Source organism: Rissa tridactyla, unplaced genomic scaffold, assembly GCF_028500815.1.
Source record: "Rissa tridactyla isolate bRisTri1 unplaced genomic scaffold, bRisTri1.patW.cur.20221130 scaffold_37, whole genome shotgun sequence".
In the NCBI taxonomy this organism is placed as follows: domain Eukaryota; kingdom Metazoa; phylum Chordata; class Aves; order Charadriiformes; family Laridae; genus Rissa; species Rissa tridactyla.
Genome location: NW_026529584.1, coordinates 146,510 through 172,377, shown reverse-complemented (window position 1 = coordinate 172,377; position 25,868 = coordinate 146,510). Strand labels below are relative to the sequence as shown.

General features: G+C 51.1%; 1 protein-coding gene and 1 pseudogene across 1 annotated transcript; one reads left to right on the top strand and one right to left on the bottom strand.

Annotated features, from left to right (window-relative positions):
* Positions 1–218: 218 nt before the first annotated feature.
* Positions 219–7,825, bottom strand: LOC128903455 (NACHT, LRR and PYD domains-containing protein 3-like; annotated as a pseudogene).
* A 14,586-nt stretch (positions 7,826–22,411) lies between these two features.
* On the top strand, positions 22,412–23,485 carry LOC128903493 (olfactory receptor 5B21-like). The gene has a single exon (XM_054187507.1). The coding sequence runs from the start codon at positions 22,412–22,414 to the stop codon at positions 23,483–23,485; it is 1,074 nt and encodes a 357-aa protein (XP_054043482.1).
* The last annotated feature ends 2,383 nt before the right edge of the window (positions 23,486–25,868 follow it).

The window sequence follows — 25,868 nt, the reverse complement described above, 5'->3', positions numbered from 1 at the left end:
GTACTGGATGTCATTTATCTGAACTTCAGAAGGGATTTTGACACTGTCTTCTGCAACACCCACTTAGACACACTAGTGGCTAGGAAAGGCTAGGAAAGCAGACATGAGATGGATTTAAAACATTTTAAACCGGCGGAACGGCTTGACTCAAGGTTTGTGGCACTGGGTCCACCTGGAGGCCAGTCACCAGTGGGATACCCCAGCGATCAACACTGGGGCTAATACTGTTCAACATCTTCATTAGACACCAGGACCGAGTGCACCCTCAGCAAGTTTGGAGGCGACACAAAAGTAGAGGAGTGGCTGACAGCCCAGGCCTTGGCTCGCAGGTACAACTGCACCGATGGGGTCTGTGCTGCCCACAGCAGAGCCTATGGGGAACAGAGACGGGCAGGTGGGCACCTCGTTCAGAGAACCTTTTCTTCTGGGTTGGGTTTTAAAGCTTCCCTGGGCAAAGGTATCCCAAGAGAGTGTCCCCACCAGCAGTGACTGTGACAGAGAAGCATGGCTGAGAGCACACAGCCCAGCAAGAGGAACTGCCTGGAAACACTGAGGCATGTGTTTGGAGATCGATAACTGTAGCCATGCCCAGGTAGCCAGGAGTCACACAGATCAGCCGACAGAGGACTGTGGTAGTAGTGGAAGGAAATGGCAGGGGCACTTTCTCTTTGAGCATTTCCATGAGTCTTTTCACTCCTGTCAGTGGCATGTTTTTGAGATACACCTGTGGATTGGCCCAGTTGTTGTGCTTCGTTTCACCCTGTGGAGCAGCCTCAGAGGGTGGGAACTGGGTGCCTCTGTGATGAGCTGGCCCCAGAAGTTCTACTCTGGGAGCACAACTAATGCGCTCCGGCTGTCTGTAGGCTTCCAGTCCATAGCACAAGCCCAAAGGTAAGCCGAAAGGAAAGCAACCCAAAACATCCCAAGAGTGAACATCAGGCCCTCTACATCAGCAGTTTTGTTCACAAAATCACAGAATGATGGGGCGTGGAAGGGACCTCTGGAGATCATCTAGTCCAAACCCCCTGCCAGAGCAGGGTCACCCAGAGCAGGCTGCACAGGAATGCGTCCAGGCGGGTTTGGAATGTCTTCAGAGACGGACACTCCACCACCTCTCTGGGCAGCCTGTGCCAGGGCTCTGCCACCTTCACAGGAAAGAAGTTCCTCCTCATGTTGAGATGGAACTTCCTATGCTCAAGTTTGTGCCTGTTACCTCTTGTCCTGTCCCTGGGCACCACTGAAAAGAGCCTGGCCCCATCCTCCTAACACCCATCCTTTAAGTATTTGTAAGTGTTGATAAGATCCCCTCTCAGCCATCTTTTTTCCAGACTGAAAAGACAGAAGTTCCTCAGCCTTTCTTCATAACAGAGATGTTCCAGTCCCTTCATCATCTTGGTAGCCCTTTGCTGTCCCCTCTCCAGCAGTTCCCTGTCCTTCTTGAACCGGGGAGCCCAGAACTGGACACAGCACTCCAGGTGCGGCCTCCCCAGGGCAGAGTAGAGAGGGAGGATGACCTCCCTCCACCTGCTGGCCACACTCTTCTTGATGCACCCCAGGATGCCATTGGTCTTTTTGGCCACAAGGTCCCATTGCTGGCTCATGGTCATCCTGTTGTCCACTGGGAGTCCCAGGTCTCTTTCCACAGAGCTGCTCTCCAGCAGGTCAGCCCCTAACATGATGCATGGGGTTATTCTGTAGGAATGTGTCTGAGAGAAAATGGCCATGTGAGCCAGCCTCCCTACTATGAGAGATTAGATTAAGAGCAAAACAGGTGGTAGAAGATGGAATTAGTACATGGGAAAAATGAGAACTGAGAAGGTAGAAAACATGTTGTGCTAATGACTAAGCAATTTACTATGTGAATTCTTGTAACCAATCTGATCTGTGAATGAACTTCATGGACAGCGCGTGGACGGTGTAACTAGCTAATCAGAAATAAGCAAGTAGCATGTACAGCTACAACACAGGGTATAAAAGATGATGATCTGTGCTTAATAAACGGCTTCTGTTGATTCACATTGGATCGTCTGGAGTCCAGTTATTTCTCCTCATTATTCCTCCCCAAACTCCCCATGTATCCAATGTCCCAGCTCTTCTCTTCTTGCAAATTTGGATGCAACCTTTCATCAGACCCATCTTCTCAATAATTCCTGCTGGTTCTTATCCCCAACCATCCTTCCCACTACTTTGGGCCCATCATGGTACAAGGCCTGTACTTGAGCCCTGAAATTTGTGATGGCAGCCCCAGGGCCAAGAAGGCTGTGGGGAAAAAGGACTGATGGGAGAGGGAGTGTTAACAGCATGTGAAAATCCCTAGGGAGCCCTGAGTCCCTCACTACAGCCTCTCCAGCCAGCAGGAGGGATGCTTCAGCCCCTCGCACAGCAACTGCCCCCCAGTGTCTCCCACAGACTCGGGCTGGCGCTGAGCACGGCAGCCAAGCTGGTGATCTGGCACCACTGCAGTCTGCAGGGGAGGGACACAGGAGCTGTGGGACTGTCACAGCCACCAGGAGACAAGCCATACCCACCCACCCACCAGCCTTCCCAGTTCAGTCCCACTAGTCCGCGACCCTGAGCTTCCCCAGTCACTGGGCTCTCCCCAAGGCTACAGACAAAACAAATTTAGAATTTCTGGGCACTTTGTTTTGTTCACAAAGTCCTCTCAGTGGGCACCCACTAAGATCCCACCAGGGAAGCAGTAATTGTGCCGCTCATTCCCATGGCTTGGCAGAGCACTCTAGAGCCACAGGAGATGCCCAAAATGGCTCAAACACCCAGGCAGAGGTGGCAGAGATGGCACAGGGCCTGCACAAGAGCCCCAACGCTCAACACAGCAGCCAATGTAGAGATGGGAGTAAAGGCAAGGACGGGGAGGGAGCCTTGTGGCCCAGCCCAGGATGACTTGCCCATGGCAGAAGAGGGACTTCTCACAAGGATGTGTCCTCTGCCCTCCTCTGGTGCCTGCTCACGTGGGACTGAACACCCCGGGCTCAGCAGACACCAGGTCTGGGGAAACAGGCACCTGGAAGGGCACCACTTTCACACACTCCTCTCATTCCCCGTGCAGGCAGGTGGGGAGCATGGGATGAGCAGGGAGCCAGCGCTGCAGGCTCACCTCCATGGCAGCCTCTCCCCATCCCTGCGTCCCAGCTCCAGTGCCATCCCAGACCCCATGAAGGGAAATGCCCAGGAAATGCCCCAGGGGGCCCTGGGTCCCTCACCCCATGATCTCCAGCCGGCAGGTGGGTTGCTTCAGCCCCTCTCACGGCAGCCGCACCCCAGCATCTCCAAAATAATTATCACCCAGGTGCAGCTCCCGCAGACATGGGCTGGTGCTGAGCATGGCAGCCAGGTCCCCGCAGCCGGCGCTGGTCAGCTGGCAATGTCGCAGGCTGCAAGGGAGATGCAGGAAAAGGAGCCACAAGACCATCACAGCCACCCGGAGAGATGTAACCACCCACGTGCCTCTCAAAGGGCCTATGCCCACACACCACGGCCAGAAACCCTGCCCACACTCATGGGATCCAGTGCTTGGCCAAGGGCTCGGCGCTGGAGCCACCGCCTGCTCCAAGCCCAGCCCTTGGCCTCCTCTGAACCCATTTCTTTCCAGAAGGGAACAAAGGGCTCTTCTCAGTGCTGCCTAATGGAAGGATAAGAAGCAACAGCCACGAGTCGCAACACAGGAAACTCATTAGACTTCAGATCTCTCTGTCCCCCGTCCCTCCACCATAAGTGTGGTCAAACAATGGAACAAGACCCCGGAGGGACTGTGGGATCCTCATCCTTGGAAACATTCCTAACCCAGTGGACAGGACCCTGAACAACTCATTATGGCAGCCCAGCTTTGAATGTGAAGAAGTCCTACATGACCTCTGGAGGACCCTCCTACCTAAAGTACTTTAGGATTCTGGATCTGGGCAAGACCCTGCTGGTTAACTGCCCTTCTGCAAATGGCTGGAGCTGTGGAGAGTCTGGAAAACAGGCCTATTCCTACAATCCTTCAGACCCTGCCTGCCTTCAGGACATACATGTAAGGATGCACTCCTTCAACCGAAAACGTGACAACACTAACTCCCCCTTTGCCAACCCAACCCTTACTGCTGGGCTTGCTCATTCATGGCAGGGTTGCAAAATCCCGCCATGCAAAGGCTGATGTAAAGACCTCCACTGGCCTCTCCAGGACATCCTTCTTCTGCCCAGCTGTTCTTTTCCTGCATGGAAGAGAGGGCAAGCAAGACCATTTTAGTTGTCCAGCCCACCTGCCTGTGTTTTGGGATCCATTTCCTCCCACATTAGCTCCATGCGACCACCCTAGCTTCAGCCATGTCCCCTGTCCCAGTACAACAGTGGGGACCTCAAGCTCAGCAGCACTTTCACCCACCCCATCATCGCGGAAGAGCTGCCTTCCCTCTTAGGTGTTATATCCTCTCTCAGCGCACCTCTCTGATGAGCACCATTTGGGAGACACCGCTTCCATCTCCACATCCCAGCTGGCAGAAGCAGCTGCCCAGCCCCAGCCCCACAGAGTGCTGCCCAGGGAAATACCCTGAGGAGCTCCGGGTCTCCCACCACAGTGTCTCCAGGCAGCAGGAGGGATGCTTCAGCCCCTCGCACAGCAGCCGCAGCCCAGTGTCTCCCATCTGCCTGTCTTGCACGTCCAGCTTCTTCAGGCTCCAGCTGGTGCTCAGTGCTGCAGCCAGGTCCCTGCACACGAGGCTGGTGAGCTGGCACTGCCACAGGCTGCAGGGAGACGCACCAAAGAGGGGACGGGGGTTATCAGAGCTGCTGGAACAGACACACCTCTCACAGGGAAAAACCACAGGGGTTGAGTCCAGCCTGGTATTGACAGCTGGTGCCATGAGCAATAGCCCCAGTACAAGGGCAAGAAGCTACCTCAGGAAGGCTGGCTATGGGATACAGCCCGTGAGGGGCTGTATCTGACCAGGTCTGTGGACACTCAGAGCCCCAGCTGGCCCAGAATCCAGGTGGGCATGCTGTTTGGGGGTACCCATTCACCAGCCCCACACACGATCGCTGCAACGTGGAGCAGGACAACAGACCTGTTTTCTCACACTGCGCTTGCATCTGACTTGTTTGTGCTGTTGAGGCATTCTTCACCACACATCCTCGGTGTTGGGGAGGGAACTCTGGGATCTCTCTTCCTGACACTGATGGGGAAACAGGTGCAGGGTAGTGCCTAATACTACCACACCTCCTCAAACTCCTCGCCAGTCCCACTGCTGACCTTAGAAGTGCACCTACAGTGCCGTGAAAGAAGACTGTGCTTTGATAGTGCCCAATGCCACAAGAAAGCCTCACCACAATGAGGAGGTTGCACCCCACAGAGGAGAGGGGATAGAGGCAAAAAACATGCTTTTACAGGGGTTATGGTTTTTCCAGTACCAAACTCCTGAAAAGCCTTCTGCAACATGAGACATCTCTTGCCCCGTCTCAGGAGTCCGGGCTCGTTTTCTGCTGTGCTGAGCATCTCTTCCAGCTCACTCAGGACTCGTGGGCACTTGCCTTGCCATACTGCTGAGAGGTGAACAGATCTCTCCTAGCTGGGTACCAGAGTCCTTTTCCCAATCAAGCATAGCACTCTTGTGAGCAGATCTCCACCACAGACTGCCAGCCTGCACGACGCCAACAGAGTCAAGTGCATCAAGGGAGAAGCCTGCAGCTTAACCCCTTCCAGACTCAAACAGGGTGGTCCAAGCTTTTTGCTCTGCTTCTCTGCTAGGTCCCTGTCTGAATCCAAGTCAAACCTTCCAGCCTTTCAGACCAAGGGCTACAGGGAAAGGGGTAGTGAAAAAAAAAAACAGGTTTGCATTTTCAGGAAGTGCAAATGAAAAGGCTTTTAAAAATATCTTTGCAGTGCCTCCCTCTACTAGGGCAATGTGGTGGAGATAAGCACCTGTATTTCCTGCAGAGGAAAAACCACTCTGGCTTGGTCCTTTCCTGGACCTAGAAGAGGCTTTGTAGAGACAGTGGATGGCTACACAGCTCCGCAGGTCCTTTATGGAGCTGCTCACATAAGCAGGTCTCAACTCCATCAGCATGGTCTCCACAACAGCCTTAGTCAATCTGGAATAAAATGAGGAAGGGGTCGGGGGAAGAGTTTTGTTAATAGGAACGTGAGAAGAGTCCCTTCGCTATAATAGCATTAGTTTGACGGGAAAGCAAACTACCATTTTTCTAGCATTTTTAGTTATTAAAAGGGGAGAGAAGACCAACTTAGTGGCTCAAGGAACTTTGTCACTGTGGTGGTCAAACAATACAATACTTACAAACAAGGTCTCTCTGGGGGTCCTGGAATAACCTCATTTTCATGGTCTACCCATGTAAGGAAGTACCATTCAAGATGAAGGGAGTCCAGTCCCTTCCAGTGTTTGACACAGAAGGAGAAAACCCTTTGATCAGGGTCAGGCTGATGTCTCTCAGAGCAATCCCCGTGAAAGGCTCCAATGCACGGCTCACAAATGTTTCGTCTTGACTCTCGAACAAACAGTGAAATATAATCAAGTCATAAATCACTCTATCAGAACCTGAAGCTACTCCTTGGCTTATCTGAATCCACCTCAGCAAATCTTCCTCAATTTGAGGTGAAGTTTCACATCCAGTTATTTCCTTCAGCTTCTTCTTTAGTTCCTTGTTGAACAGGCCAAACAGGAATCACACCACTATCAAACGTGTTTTACATTCACTCTCATTTTCAAGCACTACCTTTATTGTCTTCTCAGGAGTCCTTGAGTGTCCCCTTGCATCCCCATCATCCCCCAGTGCATAGAACAACACTGCAAAAAACTCTTGAAAACTCAGATGAATGAAGCTGTAGACAGTCACGCACTCCCAATCTTTTCTCAGAACACTCTCATTCATAAAAAGGGAGGAGAGAACTGGGTGATTTAAGACATGTTCCTCAATCTCCTTTTCCTCAAAGAGCATCTCCTGCTTCCAGATTCAATCAGCAGCCAGGCAGCAAAGTCTGCCCAGGAACTTCTTCAGATCCTGCTTCAGATCTTCTTTCCCACACTTGAGTAATCTGGAAAGGTAGGACACCTACAGCTCTGTGATTGTTGTAGGAGCCTGTGAAAGATCTTTCCCTTCATCAAGTTCTTGTTCAAGAACAGCACAGATGGTCCAACACACGACGGGTACAAGGCACATGGTAAAAACAATGTCATTTCTTTTGACAAAGCTAATGGCTTTCCTTGCTTTGTCTTCATCCATGAAGAACTTGTGGAAATATTCCTCCCTCTCAGCTTCCTAAAACCCCAGTATCTCTGCAAAACACTCTGTCTTTAAACACTGCTCCAGGCTTTGAAGAGCTGTTGGTCTTGTGGTGATGAGTAAGGAGGACTCTGAAAGGAGAGTCTTCTCCAATACGCTGCTCAGAATAATTTCCATGGGCTTCTTTTCCTCAGCACTTGAGCATAAATTACATTTTGGTTGTTCCAAGGAAAACCTCATTTCATCAAAGCCATCAACGATGAACAGAAGCTTCTGGGGATTAGCCAGGATGTCTCTAAGTGGTGCCTGTCAATCAGGACAGCAATCTGACATCAAGTCACCCAGACTCAGCATGTCCTCCTGCTAGGAAAGGTTGATCTCTACAGCTTATGTAGAAAGCATAGTCAAACTGCGCATAAAGGGCTCTGTTTGCCCAGTCTAACATGACCTTTCTTGATGTCACCGTCTTTCCAATCCCTGCAGCTCCCACTAGCACAAAGATCTGTGGTATTTGCCCTCTTTTATCAGGCTGAAAAAGAGTTTCCACAGTGATGGTAGGGTCAGCACCTTCCCTACTGGCCTCCTCATGTCTCATGTCAAGAACACAGGACCTTGTGGTCTTGTTCAGTTCTGTTCTGAGTCTTTGCAACCTTCATCAGCTTGGCATATCTGCTGCTTAGAGACATGTTCCCAGCCTGGCGAGTGTTCACCTCTCTAGAAGTGCAGAACTCTCTTGCTGCATGGTCTCTGTACTTCTGCCTGTAATCTACACCAATGAGAAACATGAGCACCACCTTCTAATAAAGGCAAACTTCGCATTAGCCTCTCAAAATTATTCCCACAACACATTCCCAGTATGCAGCACTTGTTCTACACGACAGTTTTAGATTTCCAAAGACCTTTACAATGGCTTGCACTGAGTAACCACCTGAGCAATTCTATCTACCTCTTATTTAGGGAAGGTGGGGGGAACCAGCTCCTCCTCACACGGCTCCATTAAGTTTAACCAAGTAGGGCAGAAGGAACCCAATGGAGGAAGAACACATTCGTGGGAAAGACTGGTGAGTATTTACTTGGAAAACAGTTGCTAAGCATGCTCCTCTTTCCGTAAAGCACCCTGGCTTCTCTACCAAAGCAGGAGAGGACTTACACCTTCGTTTCTCAAATGGAAGACACATGGTTAATGGTGTGTCCCCTGGCCCAAATCAGACTCGGAGAGCAGAGCTCCAGCCAACCTCCACTGCAATAAGCGGGTGATACTGTCGGTTGCTTAGAGAACACCCACTGAATCACCTCTCTTCTTCAAACTCTGACAGAAAAGGAGGATCTGACGTGTCCCTTGTATTCCCTACGTGCACAGATGGCTCTGCACCGTTATCTCCTGGCTGAGATAGCTGCGTGTAGCATAGTAGCTTCTGCTGAAATGTCACATACCGTCAGCTGATGTTCCGGGACTGGGAGCTGAAACTGCAAAATGAACATGAGTATTACCATAGCGGTGTGGCAGAGTCCCAGAGACAACACTCAGTGGCAGCGGATCCCTCATGAGCCTGCCCAAAATCCTAGCAGATAAGGCAGAGTTCTGCTACTGGTAGTGCCACACGAGCACTGTGAACGTTCCCTGTCCTCTGCAAATCAACCTGCCTTGACATTGGGAAGGAGCCCCCTCTCCTCCCGGGGAGCCCCAGGTCCCACAGGGGCTCAATTACCTGAGCTGCGGGCCACAACCCACCCCACCTCATCAAGAGGGCACATAGAGCCCCAGAGCAATCGTGGCAGCAGTCCCCAAAATGGGCAAGGGTGGCATTGGCAGGAGCGGGGCCCTGCAGCTTTCCCCCCAGCAAGGAGAGCACTGGCCTCCTCTCCTTCTCCCCTTGCCCTAGGACTTGAAATCTGCTCTCAGCCTTTTGAGGAGGAGGGAGCTTCATGCTTTTTCCAGGGAGCAGGCAGAGAAAAAGAAAGAAAAGCTGTCAGTAACCTCCTGCTTCCTCACCTTCTTCTTCCTTCTGCCTCAGGTGAGCTACCATGTCTCCCTTCCAGCACATGGACGGCCACCTTCATCCACTGCAACCTCTGATCCGCAGCACTTGTGCACGCCCTCAACTGCGTCATCAGTGTGGGGTGGGTCTCAAAACACCAGACGGTGAAGGGTTAAGGCAAATACCCCGAACCCACAGACCTAGCAGGGCAATTGTCACTTGCCTGGCACATAAATATTTCTTGAGAGACGTATGCAGCCATCTGTCCAACCCTGGATAAGCTCAGACCAACAAAAAAGAAAATAAAGAAAAAGAAGGAAGAAAAAACTCTTCTGTCAAGGAAGGAGTAAAAAAGTGCAAAAAGGGAAGTGGTTTGGGGAAATCAGTTCCAATGGTCTGTATCCCCCCAACCACATGTGCTGGGTGTGTGTGTGTGTATTCACTAGCAAACTTCAGGAGCAGGGGGGCCTCGGGTCCGGGCTGGGGTCTCAGGTGGGCAGGAGTCGGTGCTGGTAGCTGGGGGGACCCGTGGATGTTGGGTGCCCGTGGGACGGGGGTGCGAATGCTGCCTGTGCGGAGCAGCAGCACCGAGCTGGACCCATGGGGTAGGTCAGGGACCCATGGGGTGGGTTAGAGGGCTGGGGTCCAGGCAGGGGTCCCGGGTGGCAGAGGCGCCGTGCTGGTGCTCAGGGTCCCGAGCGTGCCCATGTGCCTGCAGGAGCGACCGTCTGCCGGTGCTGGCCCCGGAGGAGGAGGGGACATGGCTGCAGGTGCTGGTGTGTGATGGGGGTCCTGTGTGCGGGTGCTGCTGGCGGCAGTGTCTTGGCTGTGTCAGGCTGTGTGACCAGCCATGTCTGTGTCCTCTCTGTGTCCTGTGTCCGTGTGTGTCTCTGGGAGACATGCTCAGCTTCGCCGCTGGTTGAAGCAGCAAAGGGGAAAGCAGCAGCCCTGTCCCTCGTCCTGGGCAGAGACCCTGGGTCCCTTGGCACTGGGACGACCAGGCTACAGTGGCCAGGCAGGAGGCGGCCACTCCTGACATCCCTTAACAGTTTCACAGTTGGCAGGATCTGGTCCAGCTGTGAGCATTCCCGAGATTACTTCGTTACTTGTCTATAATGATTATGTGATGGGGGACTGATCCCTTGCTAATGTGCCCGCAATGATATACTTGTAACCAAACTGTTAGAAGGTTTCTCCCTTTGTAGAGCACTCTCAGCATCTTCCACAGAGGGACGACATCGGCACTGCGAGGAGCTGCAGGGGCTTCAGCCAGGCAGCTCCGTAGCACTCTCCTGCCCGACGGCCTGGAAGCTGCAGAGACTTGATTTTACACTGTTTGAGGGCTTGGGGACTTTTGCTCTTTTCTAGGCAACAGACAAGTCAAGCTGCTGAACTACAGCTTTTTAATGATGAAGGAAGAACAGTAATGTTTATTGAGAGCTTGCTCGCCATCATGTTATTGATAAATAGGTAGATAAACAGGGTACAAACAGGCGAATTTAACCTGCAGCCAGGCAATATGTAAAAGTATTGCTCAATATTTGCAGCGCGATTACCGGGATCTGGGGAGAAATCAAACACATAAGTTAAATGCTGTGAGTTTGTTTTATAGCCTCGGTGCTGTGATGGCCATGTCACAGTGAGCAGGAGGGCAGTTGTGCCTGTGTCCCCATGGTGTCACAGTGAGCAGGAGGGCACCAGTGGCTTGTGTCCCCGTGGTGTCGCAGCAGGCAGGAAGGCAGTGGTGGTTGTGTCCCTGTGGTGTCACAGCAGGCAGAAGGGCAGTGGTGGCTCTGTCCCTGTGGTGTCACAGCAGGCAGGAGGGCAGTGGTGGCTGTGTCCCCGTGGTGTCACAGTGGGCAGGAGGGCAGCGGTGGCTCTGCGCTGAGGGAGGGGTGGCCCCCGCATCCTGGGACTGGGGTCCCATGCTGGAGACTCACTTCATTCTGCTCCCCCTCAGAGCCAATGGAGCAGCACCCAGAGGAGATACCCCCGTGCTCATGGACAGGGTTTTGGGAGCGCTCACCATTGTCCGTGGCTGCACCCACCATGAAGATAAAGCCCTCAACGCCAAGGAGGAGGGTGAAAACTGAGCAAGCCCCCAACATGGGGGCATCACTGGATGTTGGGGTGCTCTGCATGCATCTGTGAGTAGTGGCAGAGGGAGCCAGGAGCCCCTTTGGCCACAGGGAAGGGTCTGTCCTCCCCTTACCCATGGGCCTGGGGTCGAGGTGAGTGGCTGCCTGGGAGCATGAGGGTGACAGGACAAAAGGGCCCAGGAGTGGAGAGGAGAAGGCAAGGGCAGGATGGGGAGGGGGCTTCTGGGGCCAAGAAAGGAGCTCTGATCTTTGGGTCAGTGGAGCACTGTTAGGAGCCAAGCAGAGCCCAAAGCTGAGCCTCTTTCACCCTTCCAGTTCTCTCCCCCATCCCACTGGGGAGGGAGTGAGTGTGTGGCTGCATGGTGCTTAGCTGCTTACCAGAGTTAAAGTATGACAGGCTCCAATTCAATTCCAGCCCCTCCTCAAGCTCTTACTCTCCTCTGGCCCATGCTCAGACACCAACTCGGCTATCGGCCCTGCTCAACCTTCAACTCAAATGCAGCCCCTGCTCAAGCTCTTACTCAGCTCCAGCCCATGCTCTGGCCCCTTCTTGGGCTTCGACATCTCTACTGGTTCATGATGCCACTCAACTGAAGTCCCTCCTTGGGCTCCCACAAGCTGCTGCCACTCCTTGCTGTGCACTCAGCTCTGTAGTCCTTGGGCTCCAACTCTGTGCCAGCCTCTGCTCTGGCTGCTACAACCTTCAGCCCCTATTTGGTCAGCCACTGGTCTTTGATCTGTCTCAGACAGTACTCATTCAAGATTGTTACCAGAGTTTAGGGGCTGGAGCAAAGCTGGTGAAATGTCCAGAGACAAGTGGATGCCACAACAGATGCCAGCTCTGAATGGCCATCAAAGCAGGAACTGGAGCTAAGGAGGTAATAGCTCCCCAAGGAAGATGCAGAGACAATTACCTGCTCTATCTCTTGTATTTAGAGCAGGTGCAGTAGTGCTGTGGATGCCTAAACAGGGGCCAGAGACAAGCTGGAGCCCCAGCAGGGGCGAGAGCTGAGTAGGGGCTTGAACAGGGTCTGGAGCTTAGTTGGAGACCAGTAGGTTCCAGATCCAAGTAGCCTACTTGGACAGATACTTGGCTCTTCATCCTACTGCAGGTGCTTCTCAAATCAAGACCCTGTTCAAGACATTGCACCCATTTTCAAAAAGGGCAAGAAGGAGCAGCCGTGGAATGACAGGCTGGTCAGCCTTATCTCAGCCCCTTGGAAGCTGATGGAGCAAAACCATTTGTTTGATTCCTTTGCCTACATCCAGCAGCTGTTAGCGTCCAAGATGCCCTGGGGTAGCTGAAGTATCAGTATGCTGCTTGGAAACCTGACCCAGCACCTATGGGAGCTCTTCTGAAGCATTAGCTGGTCACCAGTTAAAGTATTTCCAAACACCTCATTTGAGACAACTTCCTTCTCTCCATTAAAGCAAAGTCTAGACTAGTTGATTAGAGATGGATATCTGCACTGAGGTATCTGGTGTTTGAGGAGACCTGTCTCCTCCCTTTCTTCACCAAAAATGGAGTCCCATATCATTAAGCCAACGGGAGCGTGCAAATCTGGCCACACAAAAATGATGTTTCACTGAAGTTGGTCGCCCTGCTTCCCAGTATCAGGTAAAAGATACTGTGAAGAACCCAGCTGGCTGACTCACTCTTTAGTGAGTTGTGGAATGCACACTGCTGGGACGGGAGCGTTTTTAGGGCACAGGTCTCTGCAAGAAGCAAAATGCTCTTTTTTTTAATGATGCAGTCCTGACTATAACAGAAATGTTTTGAAAATGTCAAGAAAAATGAAAAAATCAAGAAGGATAAGGGGTTGGGGCTTTGAGCAACAGAGAAGAGCCAGGAACTGCTGGTGTATTTGGAACCAACAGGGAAACACCTGTGAAATGCCTCAAAGGAATTAGGGTGTGTTCCTCTAAAAAGGTGTCATCGTCAATAGGCCAGCAGAAGTGCCTCTGTAGGCACCCTGCACACAGCCTGGATAACATGCAGGAGAATCTGGAAGCCACCGTGCATCTAAAAAGCTACAATCTAATCAGTGAAACATGGTGGGATGAATCACACGACTGGAGCATTGCAAATTATTCAGAAGTGACAGTCAAGATAGGGTGGGTTGGGGGCATTACCCTCTTTGTAAAAAATGGATTGACTGCCCAGAGCTGCCAGAGAAAAGAACGAGGAACAGGTTGAGAGCTTCTGGGTAAAAACTAGGGACCAAGATAACAAAGGAAACCTCGTGGTTGGTGTTTACTACAGGTCCCCTGACTAGGAGAAACCAGTAGATGAAGCATTCTTCAACTACAGGAAGCATCACACTTGCAGGCTCTGATCCTGCTGGGGGACTCCACTCATCCTGACATCTGCTGGAAAAGCAGCACAGAAGATATAAGCAGTCTTGAAGAGAGTTGAAGATAATTTCTTGATCTAGATGACAGACAGTCCCATCAGAGCAGAAGCATTACCGGACCTGTTGCTTACCAACAAAGATGAACTAATTAGAGATGTCAAGACTGGTGGCAGCCTGGACTGCAGTGATCAAACCCTGGTGGAATTCACAGTCTTGAGGGATATGGGCTTGGTGAAGAGTAGAGTCAGGACCCTGAATTTTAAGACAGCAGATGGGACCCCCTGGGAAACTGCCCTCAGGGACAAAGGAAGTGAACGGCCGCTGGCAGCTCTTGAAGGACATTTTTCAGAGCACAAGAGCTCCCCCCGGTGCCCAGCCCGTGGCCAGCACTGCTTCTATCGTGCTCTGGGGTCTCCCAGGGTCTGGACTGGGAGAGGAACCAGGCAGGATTGACTATTCACCTAATACAGGCACTGAAGCCCAGAAGGAGAATGAAGCTGATCACATCTCAAAGAACAGACCTCACCTGCTCTGTGATCAATGGCCAGGTCTGGAAATGGCTGATATAAGGGCTTGGGTTTGGAAGGAGCGTCCGGGGCAGTCTCTTTGCCTGTTCAAACAACAAGAAGCTGGGCTGGATCTTTGAAGTCAGGGATCATGTTTGAGGACCCGTATGGGTATGACAATGCTCTACAGGGCCCCAGAACCTCCTCCACATGCTCCCTTCTCCTGTGGGGCTCCCAGATGCTGCCAGCCCTGCAAAGGGTTCAGGAGAGGACTTGTCCTCCCTGTGGCCTGGCTGAGGAACTTCGTCCCAGCAGTGTCATTGGTTATTTTACACCTCTATCTCCTATGGAAAAAGTGCTGGGAGCAACGGTGATTGGAAGGGTTGAGGTCATCCACTTCGGGCCTAAGCAGGCTGACCTGTGCAGCAGAGGAAAGATTAAAAAGTTCTCAGGGAGGTTTTAGAGTTAGTGCTGCTATCGCTAATAACAGTAATGGTGGAATGTACATCTTCTTCATTAGATAACCAAAGTTATCTAATTTTAGTCTTGTCAGCCATTCTTACCTTAAAAATAATAAATAAATAAATAAACGCTGTAACTTCAACATTTAGCTTCTTGCATGGGATTTTTAGAATAATGCCTTTTCTCTTGGTATTATTTGTTTGGTATCAAACAATGTCTACACCTGACAGCATTTCTCTCAGAATTGCCAGGTTTATTCTCTGAGTTGTTTGTTTTGGTTTTTTAAACATAAAAGGTGAAGCGACAGGTCCAGGTGGTGTAAAAACACAAGGGAGAGAGCCAGCCAAATCATCCTGGGGTGAGCAGGATGCCAACTGATACACAGGAGCCCAGGCCACAGCCATGTTGCTGCTGTGCTTCTACAGCCAAGAGCAGACGGTGCTCATCACGTAGGGGCCACGGCTGGGCAGCTGGGAGGGGAGACCCTTCAGTAGGTGTTAGATATTTGTAAGGGTTTGGGATTCAGCCTCCCTAACTATAAGGCCTGGACTAAGTCACTCAAAGTGAATAATTTACATTTACGTGGTTATTTCTCAAAGACACCATGTGTGGTTCACTGTTTCTTTATCTTGGCTAACAAGTTTTGTCACTTTTGCTCTTCTTATTCTCTGTGGCTTGTGAAGAGCCCACTCTGGTCCAGGGGAAAAGTATGTGGAGGAAGAAGCGGCGGAGAGGAACTGTTATGGACTGACTGAAACCCTCCATTCCCCATCCCACTGCGCTGCTCAGCAGGGAGGAAGTAGAGGAGTCAGGAATGAAGAGTGAGGTTGTGTCTTGGGAAAAGAAAGGGGTGGGGACAAGGTGTTTTAGTTTTCTCTTTGTTTCTCACCACCCAACTCTATTTCTGTGGGCAACAAATTAAATTAATTTTCACCAAGTCAATTCTATTTTGCCCATGATGATAACTGGCAAGTAATCTCCCTTTTAACTCCACCCATAAGATCTTTTCCATCTTATTTTCTTGTCCTGTTTGAGGAGGGATAGTGAGAGAGCAGCTAGGTTAGTGTCTGGCAGCTGGCCAGGGTCAACCAAATACAGGCTGCCACTGGCTGCACTAGAACATGATTCCTCTGCACAATTTTTGGTCTAGGACATTCTCAAGCAGATCTCACTCACCCTGAGATGTCTGCATGGCAAACTTTTCCACCTTACTTAGCCATGCCAGGCTCCTGTTCTGGCGGAAGGGTTCTTACAGGCAGCCGAACAGCCACATTTCTCTGTTTCCAGACGTGTCTTCTGGAATGTCATGTCTCTGTTCCTGGAGGGCTCAGGTTTTATTGGGGCAGATCTACCAGCCCCTGCGCCTTGGAGGTATTTCAGAGACTTCCAGTGAAAGCAGAAACGCACACTGAGGTCAAATTCCTGCCAGTCTCCAGCATCCGCACTGGCTACCTCCCCTTTGACTGTAGTGTCACTTCAAAAACCTGTTTCCCGCACCTACTTTTATTCACACCCCCTATATTTAGGAGGACCCCACATCGAAGCAGGTGGATGTGCCCTGAAGGAAGCTGCAGTCTGTGGAGAACCCATGCTGGAGTAGGCTCCTGGTAGGTCTTGTGGCCCCATGGGGGACCCACGCTGGAGCAGTTCATGAAGAACTGCAGCCTGTGGGAAGGACCCACATTGGAGAAAGTCATGAAGGACTGTCTCCCATGGGTGGGACCCCACGCTGGAGCAGGGGAAGAGTGTGAGGAGGAAGGAGCAGCAGAGATTGTGTTATAAAGGAAGGAGCAGCAGATGAAGTGTCATAAACTGATGGCAACCCCATTCCCCATCCCCCTGCACTGGGAAGGAGGTAGAGAAGTCAGGAGTGAAGTTGAGCGTGGGAAGAAGGGAGGGATAGGGGGAAAGTGTTTTTAGATTTGTTCTTATTTCTCGTTATCCTGCTCTGTTTAATTAGCAAGACATTAAATTAATTTCCCCAAGTCAAGTTTTTTCAGCCCATGAGGGTAATTGGTGAGTGATCTCCCTGTCCTTAACTTAACTGAGGAGCTTTTTGTCATATTTTCTCCTCCTGTCCTGTGGAGGAGGGAGAGCGATAGGGTGGCTTGGTGGGCACCTGGGGGCAAACCAGTCAGTCCACCACAATAGAAATGACAAATAGAGTTGTTTTCTTGTAAGAAAGCTCTATAATAGCTTGAATGACTCAAAGAGAGACACTCTCTTCTGTGGACAGTGTCTGCTCAGCGTGCTGCACGTGAGTTGGAGTCATGTTTGATACTGCACCACTCCAGGTTCCCAGCACCTGAAGGAATGTAAGATTATCTGTGTTCTCTTATTCTTCTGATAGCTCTGAGAAATAGGATTGTGAATGACACCTAACAGAGTCTGGGTGCCTTTGTTACTGGGATCACAATGAATCCTCACCTCCTGCTGGAAATGCTCAAGGCTAAGCCTGGCAGGGACCTGGACAACCAAATCTCTGTTCATGCTTACAACAGTGTGCTGGGACAGAGGATCTCCAGAGGCCCCATTCCAGCGGGAACTCATTTATGAGCCATTGTTTGTCTTGGTATTGTAGGAGGTTTGGAAGTCACTCGTTCAGGCCAAATCCTCAGTCCAAATCCAAGATGGGACGATGGGCGAACCCAAGAAAAGCAACTTGAGGTGCTGAGGATCATCTTTGCAAAGATAGTTACAGAAGAAGCACCTCTTCTCCTCAGCTTTGGTGGAAGGATCCCCATGGAGGTGTCAACCATGCTCGAGTGCCTTAGTGGGCTGGTTTTGGCTGGGATAGACTTAATTTTCTTGACAGTAGCTATTATGGGGCTATGTTTTGTATTTGTGCTGAAAACGGTGTTGATAATACAGGGATGTTTTCACTCATGTGTAAGCTGAGCACTGCTTACAGAGAGTCAAGGACTTTTCAGCTTCTTATACTGCCCTGCCAGCGAGGAGCCTGGGAGTGCACAAGAAGACAGGACAGGACACAGCTGGGACAGCTGACCAGCCTACCCCTACTGATCAAAGACATATTCCATGCCATGTGATGTCATGCTCAGCCTATAAAGCTGGGGTAAGGAGAAGGAAGCGGGGGTGTATGGAGTTAACGGCATTTGTCTTCCCAAGTAACCATTGCATGTGATGGAGCTCTGCTTTCTTGAAGATGTCTGAACACCTGCCTGCCAATGGGAAGTAGTGAATGAATTTCTCGGTTTGCTTTGCTTGCATGTGTGGCTTTTGTTTTACCTATTGAGCTATCTTTATCTCAATCCATAAGTTTTCTCATTTTCACTCTTTGGACTCTCTCCCCCATGCCACTGAGGTGCGTGTGAGCGAGCGGATGTGTAGTGCTTAGATGATGGCTGGGGTTAAACCACAAAGCTTTTGCTTTCCTTGCAAATCTGGCTGGTGGCCATGACTGTGGATGTGCTGCCTTCTGTGCTTACTGGGGCTGCTCAGAGCCACTGTTCCACCATCCTGCCCTCTTGGGCTGCTCTTCTCATCTGTTGGAACCATCAGGCTCCTTGGAAGTCATGGTGATGCATTCAGAGAGACAAGATGGACAGAGACTAAAATCTCTTGCTCACTGAGGGTGAACCTGTAATTCAAGGGAAAGTTGTTCTTCCCTCTAGACAGGGTATCTTCTCCTTGCAGTCCAGGGAGCAAGCATACAGGGAGCCACAAGTGGACATGTTTTCAAGAGTTTCCAGGAAAGTCTTGTGAGAGCCTTATATTACCTGGAGAATACAGAAGCACGGGTACACCTCTGACCATAAAGTTGAGTGAACTCAATCCCTCCTGTTCACAGAATCATAGAATGGTTCGGGTTAGAAGGGGCCTTAAAGATCATCTAGTTCCGCCCCCCTGCCCTGGGCAGGGACGCCTCCCACTAGACCAGGTTGCTCAGAGCCCCGTCCCACCTGGCCTTGAACACCTCCAGGGATGGGGCAGCCACAGCTTCTCTGGGCAACCTGGGCTAGGGGCTTACCACCCTCACAGCAAAGAATTTCTTCCTAATCTAAGTCTCCCTTCTTTCAGTTTAAAACTGTTACCCTTCGTCCTATCGCTCCATTCCCGGATAAAGAGTCCCTCCCCATCTTTCCTGTAGGCTTCATTTAGGTACTGGAAGGCTGTTCCTGCACTTCAGGCTCCTCTCTCCAGCCATGCCCAGGAGGCTGGAAGGTTGACATTTCCTCTAGGTTGGAAGGGCAACTGGTAGGATGCCTGGACATCTGTCCTCCTTCTGGTGAGTCAAATGAGGGGACAAGGTCTGGTGATGGACAGCACTGGACCAAGAAGTACAGACCAGTTGTGGTGATGGCTGCAGGGGTCAGCCGAGAGCCCAGTCAGTACTCAGTAGGTCAGTCATAATGGGACAGGTTTGAGGTGGGTTGTGAAAGGCAAGTCAGGAGGTTGGGATCAGGGCCAAGTCAGTGAGGAATGAGACCAGGTGGGACCGTACCTGCAAGAGGGAAAGGGCAAGGGGAAAACCTGAGCTGAAAAGCAAGTGTCTGAGTGTGGATTGGCCTCTCTATGGGACCTCTCTATGGGGCTGGCCCTGGGCCCACACAACCCACTGCCCCCAGGTGGGACAAAGGCATCTGCCTCAGGGCCCTTTGCAGTCTGGACTCTATGGGGCACCAGCTGAGTAAAGGAGGCCCTTTCAGGGATTTTTTTCATGCTTCTTCCTTAATGGAAAGTGTCCAACAGCTTGGGGTGAGAGGACCTCATTTCCCATGTTCAGTTATTCCCTGTGCTGAGAGGTTGAAAAAAGAAATCTCAGTTCCAGAAATATCCTTAAGTGAAAATATGTCATGCCATGTTTGGGGAGCAGAGGGGTCCAGCTTCTAAGGGATGGAGAACTGTGAACCCAGCACAGGAGCACAGCCACCAGGGCAGGGATCTACCTAGCAAGAGGACTGGGGCAGGCCTGGAGATGGCGGCCTGGGTCAACTGGGAGTCCAGATCATCAGATGGCTTTGTGGTGATGCGGCAGGATCAAGATCAAGACAGGAGCACAGATGAGCAAATCAGGATTAGATTCAATGAGGGTAATGAGGGTCAGAGAGAGGCCAGTACTCAACAGGCAGGTCCACAGGGACAAGGCAGGTCCCAGGTCCTGTTATTGCCCTTGGGGCCCTGACATCAGCAGGACTGGGAGCAGCTCTGTGGAAAGGCCCTTGGTGCTGTGGTGCACAGCAAGGTGGCTGTTAGCCATTTGTGTGCTCAAGCAGCGAGGAATGCACACAGCACTGAGGGCTGCATGAAGAGGAACATGGCCTGGAGGTGACGAGACATGATCCTTGTTCTCCAGTCAGCACCTCAGAGAACATAACATCCCTTCATCCTATCACGCTCCAGGCCCTTGTACCTCAGGGAGAGGTTCGGAGGCCCTCTTCCAACAGGGAACAGAGCCTGTCACCTGAGGAGGACTCAACCCATCCAACAGGGCAAGTCTCTGTGGCTGGAGAAAATGCTCCTGGCTCTGGCTCTGCCTCTTCCTCCCTACTGGCCACTGGAGCAAGCTGGAGGGACCAGCTCAGGCCACCAGGGCTGTATTAGTCTAAAAGTCAATGACAGCGCAGTCATCTGTGAGGAGAGGGGCTGAATACCATTTCTGGGATCCCATCATGTCTTGTGTTCCCGATAACCAAGTTCAGACATGCCCGTGCTCACTGCTCTGCCTCACTTTCCCTTTTTGAAAGAGCAGGTTTCAAGTCTACCCTAGAGGTTTTAGGGGAGCTCAGCCCTTTCTTGAGATGGGAATGCGGTTCCTACCAGCTCAGAGCTGTCATTCCACCAGGGAATCAATTATATTCTGTTTATTAAGAGTAATCCTTAGGGAGAGCTGAGACACAGAGAAAAAAAACATGTGGGAGACTGAACACTGCTCTAAACCCCAGGACACACTGGAGAACAGGAGCATTTGGGTGCTGCTGAAAAGTCACTGCAGGAGCTGCTGGGGGAAGACAGCAAGGGCAGAGACAGGGTTTTGACAGGGCTGAGACACTCTGGTTTGCAGAGAGCCCAGGGAAAGGAACAGCATGGTGGAGAAAAAGCAGAGAGTGAGACCCTGACCTCAGTCCTCATTTCCAGCCACTGTCAGCACAGAATTCACCCCTTCATGCTGAGGTAGGTGCTGAAGATGCTGAGGGTGGAAGGGTGGAATCATTCTATGATTCTATGATTCTTAGATTCTAAGTAAAGTCTGGGTGTTGTTGATGAAACTGCTGGATCTTTCAAAAGAAGAAACTTGTAAGGGGAGAACAGGGTCCTGTCCTTTCCTGTATGTCTTCCAACCCCAGCCCCCTCCTTCCCCCAGAGACCCTGAGTCCAGGCACCATGGACCAGAGAAGCTTGGGAGGAGCTGGTGGTGCTGGGTTACAGCTGGGCTGGGGTGTGTTTGACCATCCCTGGGCACTCACTGCCTTGGCTGGGATGGAAGACGTGTCTGGGCAGGGTGTTTTCAGCCAGACTGCCTGTGACCTTCATTTTGCCATGCAAATTGCTGCTTTGTTTCTGTTTTTTTTTTACTTTTTCTCTGATTGTATGATGATCATGTAGGTTTTGATCTACAGTGGTCATGTTTCTCACTTCTAGTCTGTGAGGAGGGCTGGAGACATTAGTGACTCTGTAGTGACTCTAGTAACCTCTCCTAATGGTGTCTGTCATCATCACCTGCAGAAGCAATTCATCCAGACCAGGAGATGGGATTTCAAGGGATCCCTCTTCCAGGGAGTGCTGAGCAGAAGGATGTTTCTCAGGCATGGACTTCCCCTGGCTGCACTCTCAGGCATGTTCTGTGCACTTTTACACACCCCCAACCCTGCTCTTGTGCCACCTCACCCCCAGGCACCCTGGGGACACCCTTGCCAGTGCCCAGCAATGCTGGGCAGTGAGCCCTGTGAGCACAGATGGCTGGCATGACCTCATGAGGTCCTGCTACTGGTCTGGGATGTGTAGGGAGGCAGCCCCAAAGCCCTCAGAAACCACCAACGAAGAGGGAAAGACATGACTGAAATGATCCTCCCTGTCCCTTTCCCTTCCTTCCTGCACAGTCTCTCCTGTTTCCCGATTCTCTCAGTTATGGTTTTCCTCCTGTTTAGTTTTTCAACTTCTGTACCAGTTTTTCCTCCATGGTTTGATACACAAAGTGATTTTAGGCATCCTCTCAGAGAGTCCCACAGCATCGACAGCCCCACCCTGCTGTTTCTCCAAGGCAGGAATTCCAGACTCAGTTTGCCAGTGGAAGTGATTGTTCTGGGTCAGTGTGGGAAGTAAGTGGCTTTGGGGGGACTCCTACATGAAGTGCTGGGACCATTTGCTTTGTGCAGCGTCCATCCTCTTCTTCGGAGGGAGAAGGGTCTCTGGTGTCGCATAGTTCACACAAAGGACTTTCAGAGTGAAAGGAGTGTGTTATATCCAATACCTTTCTCTCTCCTGAGAGCAGAAGGACCTCTGTCCTTGATACCTAAACTGGGTCTTCCTGAGAGCAAATTTGGGCACACGAAGGAAAGCTCTCTCAGAGAGACCAAGTGCACGTTTTGGTTTTGTTCTGTAGTGAGAAACATGCAGCTCTACAGGGCAGCTCAACTCCTTGGTATGAGGAGGTCTCTGGAAGAAACGGTTTCGCTGCTGTCTCTAGGCACAGAGTCCACAGAGTCAATGTGAAGAGATTTCTTTAAAAAAATCTTTTTAAAAGTAAAGACAGAAATACACATTCCTTCTTGGTGCTCCTCTTCTTGGGAAGTGCAGAAATAAAAGAGAAACACCACAGCATGGATGGAGGGCAATGGGTCAATGGGACATCACCAGTGGAGTTCCTGCTGCTGGGAATGAGTGATGATCCCTCTTTTCAGACACTGCCCTTCATCCTTTCACTTGTCATCTGCACTGTGACTGTCTTTGGGAACATCCTCATTGTTGTGCTGGTGATGGCAGATCAGCATCTGCGCACCCCCATGTACTTCTTCCTGGACAATCTGTCCTCCTTGGAGATCTGCTACAGCTCCACCATCTTGTCCCGGCTGCTGGCCGGCTTCCTGACTGGGGACAAGACCATCTCTGCTCATGGCTGTATGGCTCAGTTCTACTTTTTTTCCAGTTCTGCTGGTACTGAGTGTTACCTGCTGGCAGCCATGCCCTATGATCGGTACTTGGCCATCTGCCAGCCCTTACTCTATGCAAGCCACATGACCTGGAAGGTGAGTCTCCAGTTGGCAGCTGCGTCTTGGCTGGGGGGATTGCTGCTATTTGCAGTACTCATCTTCCTCTTATTTCAGTTGAAGTTCTACAGCCCCAAGGCAATTGACCACTTCTGTGATTTTACTCTGTTGATGGAGCTCTCCTGCAGTGACACCAACGTGCTTACAGGGGCCGCTTTAATCTTTGTCTTCTTGGATGCAGTATTCCCTTTTCTGTTCACACTGGCCTCCTATGTGTTTATCATAGCTGCCATCCTGAGGATCCTGTCCCATCAGGGCAGGCAAAAAGCCTTCTCCACCTGTTCCTCTCACCTTACTGTCGTCACTCTCTTCTATGGCACTCTTATCATTGTCTACATGCTGCCCAAGACAACTCCACCGAGGCAGCTCAACAAAGTATTCTCCTTTTTCTACACTGTCCTCACACCCCTGATTAACGCCCTCATCTCCAGTTTGAGGAACAGGGAGGTCAGGGAGGCCCTCTGGAAGGTGCTCAGGAAAGCAAAGGCCTGCACCCAGAACTCCTGGCGTGAGGGTGACAGTAGGAACAAACCACTTGCAAGTCTTTCACAAGGGCAAGTGCTGAATACTGGGCACACCTCCAGAAGTGTGTGCCACTGCGCCTACTTGAAACTAGCGCAGGGATGAAAGAGGAGAGTTCTCATAAATAAATACTCTTGTAGAGGACAGACTGTGAAAAATGCAATGGGTTGGCCTTTCCCTTCATGATAAATGGTTTGGTGACCTTATTTGTGTGAACTTCTTAAATGACAGTTCTCCTTTACTGAGAAAGTAGAAGACCAAATTTGGGCCGACATCCGAGTATCATCCAGACAAGCATGAGGGCATATCATTCCCTCCTCTGTTCCCTGAGGGGTCAACAAGCCCCTGCCCCAGCTGCACTCCTCTGGCTCCAGCTGTACCTTTGTTCTTTTCTCTTCACCTTTCTGGTAGGGAAATAGGGACAGCCTGATCCTAGCTTCTTCACCTTGAAGGATCAGGCTTTCCTTCTCAGCCATATTTCTCCACTGGAAAGCCCTGATTCAGCCTTCCTCCAGAGCCCAGGGACAGGAGTGGGCTTGGGGTCTGGATTCCCACAGATCTTGATTGCTTCAGTCCCCTTTGGGATGGGAGCCTTTGCCACCAGCACACACAGCTGACTCCTCTTCAGCTTCCTCACCAAGAGCCCTGTGGCCTCTTCTGCAAAGCTGTTCTCTGATCACTTGGCCCCTAGCTGACGCTTTGCACGGGGCTTTTGGGTTTACTGCACCCCAATGTGCAGGACTCTGCCCCTGCCTTGGCTGGATTTCAGGATGCTCCTGAAAGTCCCATTCTGCAGCATGTCATATAATAGAATCATATAATCATTTTGGTTGGAAGAGACCTTTAAGATCATCAAGTCCAACCACTAACCTAGCACTGCCAAGTTACCCCTAAACCATGTCCCTTAGCACTACATTTACATGTCTTTTAAATACTTCCAGGGATGGCGACTCAACCACTTCCCTGGGCAGCCTGTTCCAATGTTTGATAACCCTTTCAGTGAAGACATTTTTCCTTATATCCAGTCTAAACCTCCCCTGGTGCAACTTGAGACTGTTCCCTCTTGTCCTATCGCCTGTTACTGACCAACCCCCACCTCGCGACAACCTCCTTTCAGGTCGATGTAGAGAGCAGTAAGGTCTCTCCTCAGGCTCTTTTTCTCCAGGCTGAACAACCCAAGTTGGCTCAGATGCTTTTCAGAAGACTTGTGCTCTAGACCCCTCACCAGCTTCGTTGCCCTTCTTTGGATACGCTCCAGCACCTCAATGTCTTTCTTGTGGTGAGGCGCCCAAAACTGCACACAATATTTGAGGCGCGGCCTCACCAGTGCCGAGTCCAGGGGGACCATCACTGCCCTAGTCCTGCTGGCCACACTATTTCTAATACAAGTCAAGATGCAATTGGCCACCTTGGCCACCTGGACACACTGCTGGCTTATATTCATCCAACTGTCAACCAACACCCGCAGGTCCTTTTCCGCCGGGCAGCTCTCCAGCCACTCTGCCCCTGGCCTGAGGCGTTCATGGGGTTGGTGTGACCCAAGTGCAGGACCCGGCACTTGGCCTTGTTGAACCTCATACCATTGCCTGGGTCCATCGATCCAGGAAGGCTGTAGAGCCTTCCTACCTCAAGCAGATCAACATCCCTCCCAACTTGGTGTCGTCTGCAAACTTACTGAGGGTGCACTGAATCCCCTTGTCCAGACTGTTGATAACGATATTAAAGAGAACCGGCCCCAATACTGAGCCCTGGGGAACACCACTTATGACCAGCTGCCAACTGGATTTAACCCTGTTCACTACAACTCTGGGCCATCCAGTCAGTTTTTCATCCAGTGAAGTGTACTCACATCCAAGCCACGGTCAGCCAGTTTCTCCAGGAGAATGCTGTGGTAAATGGTGTCAAAGGCTTTACTAAGGACTAGGCAGACAACATCCACAGCCTGTCCATCATTCATTAAGTGGGTCACCTTATCATAGAAGGAGATCAGGTTTGTCAAGCAAGACTTGCCTTTCGTAAACCCATGCTGACTGCGCCTGAGCAGCTGGTTGTCCTGTACGCGTCACGTGATGGCACTGAAGATGATCTGCTCCATGACCTTCCCCACCACCAAGGTCAGACTGACAGGCCTGTAATTCACCGGATCCTTCTTGCAGTCCTTCTTGTAGATGGGCGTCACATTTGCTAACCTCCAATCAACTGGGAGCTCCCCGGTTAGCCGGGACTGCTGATAAATGATGGAAAGTGGCTTCGTGAGCACATTCACCAACTCCCTCAGTTGGATCCTCCCTTAGGTGGATCCCATCCGGCTTCATAGAAATTTCAAGATGCCCCTCAATAGCAACCTGGCTTCCAGAGTCTCAAGCAGCAGTTAACAGAGACCAGAGCTCTTGGGTCAGTGGTGGATGGGCACTGAAGGATCTTCCTTTGGTTTAACTTGGGAGAGGCTCAAGAAAGGCCCTATCACAAAGGGATAAAATGATCCTTG